The sequence below is a fragment of the Fulmarus glacialis genome, unplaced genomic scaffold (genome assembly GCF_000690835.1).
Source record: "Fulmarus glacialis isolate BGI_N327 unplaced genomic scaffold, ASM69083v1 scaffold25725, whole genome shotgun sequence".
Taxonomy (NCBI): domain Eukaryota; kingdom Metazoa; phylum Chordata; class Aves; order Procellariiformes; family Procellariidae; genus Fulmarus; species Fulmarus glacialis.
Window position 1 is genome coordinate 525 of NW_009211516.1, and position 4,133 is coordinate 4,657.

The following is a 4,133-nucleotide window of genomic DNA, read 5'->3' on the forward strand; positions in this document are numbered from 1 at the left end:
CCTGGGCACCCCCTCGGCAAGGCTGCCGGCCCGCCTGCTCCCCCGGCCTCTTACATTCTTCAGGATCTTGATGGACACGGTGTCCATGAAGCTGACAGGGCTGAAGTCCAAGACGACAGAGTGGAAGCCAGGCTGGGGCAGCCCCAGGGTGCGCAGGGTGGGCTCGGGGGGCGTGCTGCCCTCCGCCCCGCTCAGCTTGATCACCGCCACACCCGGACCATTAACCGTGTCCTCCACATCCTGGGGGAGGGAAGGAGACCCGGCCTCACTGCACAGGGGCTGGCGGCACCCGCGGTCCAGGCACTGTACGTCCCCTTGCCCTGCCCTATAGCGCAGTGGAGCCTGGTGAGGCTCTTTGGCTGCGTTAGGGCACGGGCAGTGGGTGGCCCCAGGAGTGGGTGGCTCCCTCGCACCTTCACCCACTTTTGGGCTCTTTCTGGATGTGCCGGGACCCCCTCCTCTCCCCAGTGACCCTCTCCAGAGCCAGGCTCATCAGCTGGCACCACGTCAGCCTTTGCTCTTGCTCTTAATTCTGGTTAACTCACCAAATTGCTAATGACTCACTGGCTCCACCACCTAATTGTTAATGGCCCGGCTTTCTCTGCTGACCTTGGGTGTGATGCCATGGCCAGGCTCTGCCCCAGTGCCTCTTCTCACCCAGTGGCCCCAGACTGAGGCAGCCCCACGGGCCACTGAGCCCGGCAAATGCACGGGCAGGAGGGCCAGGCAGGGAGGTGGTGCAGGGTGCCACCGGGGCAGTCCCCTGCAGCAGGGAAGCACCTTTTTCCTCTTTGCCTCCTTCTCCGCTTTCTTCTGCTGTTTCTTCAGCTTTTTGAGGGCTTTTTTCTTCTTCTGGATCAGGCGGTCCACGTTGATGCCGGTCTACAAAACAATGCAGCCCTGAGTCCCCGGGCACCCCACCGCCACCCTGGTGCCGGCAGGCAGGGGGCACGGGGAGCACCGGGGGGCTGGCGGGTCTCCTACCCTCTTCTTCCGGGGCCCGGTGTCACGGCAGGAAGGGGGCACGGGGAGCACCGGGGGGCTGGCGGCTCTCCTACCTTCTTCTTCAGGGCCTCAGCGTACAGCTCCACGTTGGCAAAATAGAGGGTGGAGGATGAGCGGAAGATCTTTACACCGGGGACCTCCTGTGCCTGGGGGTGGATGGGGAGGGTGTTACCCCAGGGATGGAGCCCCCTGCTCCCCTTCCTTCCCCTCCCTCCCCAAAATGCCCCCTGTTCCTTTCCCCAGCGAACAGCCCCTGGGGGGTGCTTTGAACTGCCCCCCCCCATTGCAGGCGGCTCTTCTCCCACCCCCTGGTGCTGTTACCATCTGGTATTCAGCCACGTCCCTGTAGACATCAGTGTCGGAGATGCGCCCCAGGATGGAGTAGTGGGGGCTGTGGGGAGCAGAGCAAGGGGCTGAGGTCACTACAGGCTTCCCCTGCGCTTGGGACGCGGAACTGGCCCTAGCCCCGGGGTACTCACAGCTGGGTGCGGAAGATGACGGTGAGCAGCCCGAAGACCACCGAGGCCCCCAGGCCAATGTCCAAGTTCAGTGTGAGGGTGGCCACGAATGTCACAATCCAGACCATCTAGAGGGGGGACACGGTCAGCTGTGGCATGGCCTTCCTGCCGGCACCTGCAAGCCTCAGGGAGGGTGGAGAAACCCTCTCCAGGGACAAGAGCAAAGCCGCGGGGCCAGTCAGCACCTTACCAGGTCCACCCGGTTGGACTTCCACAGCGTGCGGAGGTCATCGAACTGCTTGAACATGCCCTTGAGGTTGATGATAATGATGGCAGCCAAGATGGCCTAGGAGAGAAGTCCCTGCAGTTATGAGGATGCTGAGGGCAGGTCTTGGGGGGGCCCTTGGCTGTTCCCCTGCCACACCACCTTGCCATGGGATGGGCACAGGGGTGGGACGTGGCACGGAGGCTGTGGGACCAGCTGTACCTTGGGCAGGTCCCGGAAGAGCTCTCCAATCTTCAGGATGGTCACCAGGATGACCAGGGATGAGATGACACCGGCTACCTGAGGGGAAGGAGAGTGGGAGACGAGAGGTGAGCCCCCCACCGCTCGCTGTGCTCCTTGCCCCCGGTCCAGCCCCACGGAGGGAGGCAGCGCTGCCCAGACCCACCTGGCTGTTGCCCCCTGTGCTCTCCTGCACCAGGCTCCGCGACATGGAGCAGCTGATGGCGAAACACTGGAAGAAGCCCCCCAGGAAGTTGCAGAGGCCCAGCGCGATCAGCTCCTGCAGGGACAGAGCAGCGCTGGGGGAGCACCATGCCTTCCTCCAGCTGCAAGAAGTACAAGCTTGGTTTTCACCCAGGGAAAGGGCCCTGCGTGTCGGAGCATCACCTGGTTGCTGTCCACTTTGTAGCCGTGCTTCAGGGCAAAAATCTTGCCCAGGGAGATGCAGATGGCGTAGCCCACCACGGCAATGGCGAAGGCGTTGCCCACCACCTGCCCAAAGTAGCTGACGTTAGGGACCACGGGCGGCTTCAACCTACAGCCAAGACAGGGAGATGGTGCTGAAAAGGGGGGTCCCATGGGCAGCGCAGTGCCCTGGCGCAGCCACCCTCACCACCCGGCCCTGCTCACCCGCTGGGGATGTTGCCCACCACGGAGATGCCAAACTTGGTGTTCAGGTTGACGCCGTAGGAGATGCCAGTGGAGACAATGATCTGGGGGAGGATGGCTGGAGTGAGGCAGGGCCTTCCTATGCAGGAACCGTGGTGGAGGAGGAGGAGGAGGAGGATCTGCACTCGCCAAGGCACCCCATCCCACCTCTCCCCACCCTGGAGGGGATAGGGCCACCCATGACTGCATCCCCACAGAGAGCTGGGGCAGCTCTGGGTACCGTGATAAGCTCGATGGGGATGGGCATGGGCAGCTTAGCAGCAAACTTGTGGTTGAGCTCTTTCACGATGAAGATGGCCACCATGGCAATGATGGCCGTCACCAGGGTGCCCACGTTGGTCTCTGGCAGCTTCTGGCAGATCTCAATGAAGGTCTAGAGGACACAGGAGGAGGGAATGGGTTCAGGAAAGCAAATGCCTCCCGGGCAGGTTTTTGGGGGCCTCTGTGTGCTCCACAGCTGAGTGCCCGAGGGTCCCAGGGCAGCAGCCAGCTCCCACTCACCATGAACAGCGAGAGCGGCCCTGAATGCTCGCCCAGGGAGACCCCAAAGACATTCTTGAGCTGGGAGACGAGGACATGCACAGAGGCAGCGGTGGTGTAGCCACGCACCAGCGGGTCCGAGAGGTAGGTCACCACAAAGCCAAACTGCAGGAGGCCCAGGGCCACCTAGAAGAAGAGGTGGCAGGAGGAGTGCCCCGCAGCTCGCAGCCATGGGGCACCACGGCCCCCCGTTCCCTGCCAGACTGGGCTGGGGCCCCCTTACCTGGAAGATGCCTGTCAGGACAGTGATGGTAGCCACCAGCTCCACCCTGGTGGCGTCGCGCTGTTCCTCATTGACCTTCGTGATGTTGGTGCCGTTGACGGACTCCAGGAAGTTCTCGCTGGGCACCAAAGAGTCCGTCACGCTCCCAATCATGACAGAGATGACGGCAAAGGGGCCTGGGGACAAGCAGGGTGTGGGCAGGGAGCCCAGCTCAGCACCAGGACCTCTCTGAGGTCCACAGGCACCTGTCCCCTTGGGCTGGGCTCAAAGTGCACCCACCGTGTTTTGGCTCTGGTATGGCCAACCACCTTCTTGGTGGGGCAAATTAAAGGCAAGAAAGGTCCCCCCCAACCATTGATGTGGCAATGCTGTGCCATGGATGAAGGCTTGCCCCCCTCATCCTCGCTCCCTCCCCACATCCCCATGGGAGCACGTAGTCCCTCAGCTCACCCACAGAGTTGTGCCTGGATGTCCCGAAGAAGAAGTAGAGGAAGACGGGGTAAAAGGAGGAATAGAGACCGGTGACAGGCGGCAGCCCGGCCAGCAGTGCGTAGGCAAGGCCTGGATATGGGAGAGCAGGGAGCCCGTGGGGCCAGCCCCCGGCCCCCCTGCCTGTGGGGAGCCCCCAGCAGCCTGGGCATGGCATTGCTCACCCTGGGGCAGGTGCATGATGCCCACGCTGAAGCCCGAGGCAATGTCCCCCAGGAGCCAGTCCTTGACCGGGTAGCGGGGC

The 4,133-nt window shown here is 63.0% G+C and overlaps 1 protein-coding gene across 1 annotated transcript in view; it reads right to left on the bottom strand.

Annotated features, from left to right (window-relative positions):
* Positions 1-54: 54 nt before the first annotated feature.
* Positions 55-4,133, bottom strand: part of SLC26A6 (solute carrier family 26 (anion exchanger), member 6) — a gene marked incomplete at its 3' end in the record, with an annotated part of 4,570 nt that continues 491 nt past the window's right edge. Inside the window, exons 2-16 of the mRNA XM_009577579.1 lie at positions 4,054-4,133; positions 3,851-3,961; positions 3,401-3,645; positions 3,139-3,303; positions 2,858-3,010; positions 2,599-2,681; positions 2,356-2,503; positions 2,135-2,248; positions 1,951-2,028; positions 1,714-1,809; positions 1,485-1,591; positions 1,327-1,396; positions 1,059-1,151; positions 658-882; positions 55-240 (exon numbers count right to left, since the gene is read on the bottom strand). Coding sequence (XP_009575874.1) covers positions 55-240; positions 658-882; positions 1,059-1,151; positions 1,327-1,396; positions 1,485-1,591; positions 1,714-1,809; positions 1,951-2,028; positions 2,135-2,248; positions 2,356-2,503; positions 2,599-2,681; positions 2,858-3,010; positions 3,139-3,303; positions 3,401-3,645; positions 3,851-3,961; positions 4,054-4,133 — 1,954 coding nt within the window. The remainder of the gene's footprint in view (positions 241-657; positions 883-1,058; positions 1,152-1,326; positions 1,397-1,484; positions 1,592-1,713; positions 1,810-1,950; positions 2,029-2,134; positions 2,249-2,355; positions 2,504-2,598; positions 2,682-2,857; positions 3,011-3,138; positions 3,304-3,400; positions 3,646-3,850; positions 3,962-4,053) is intronic.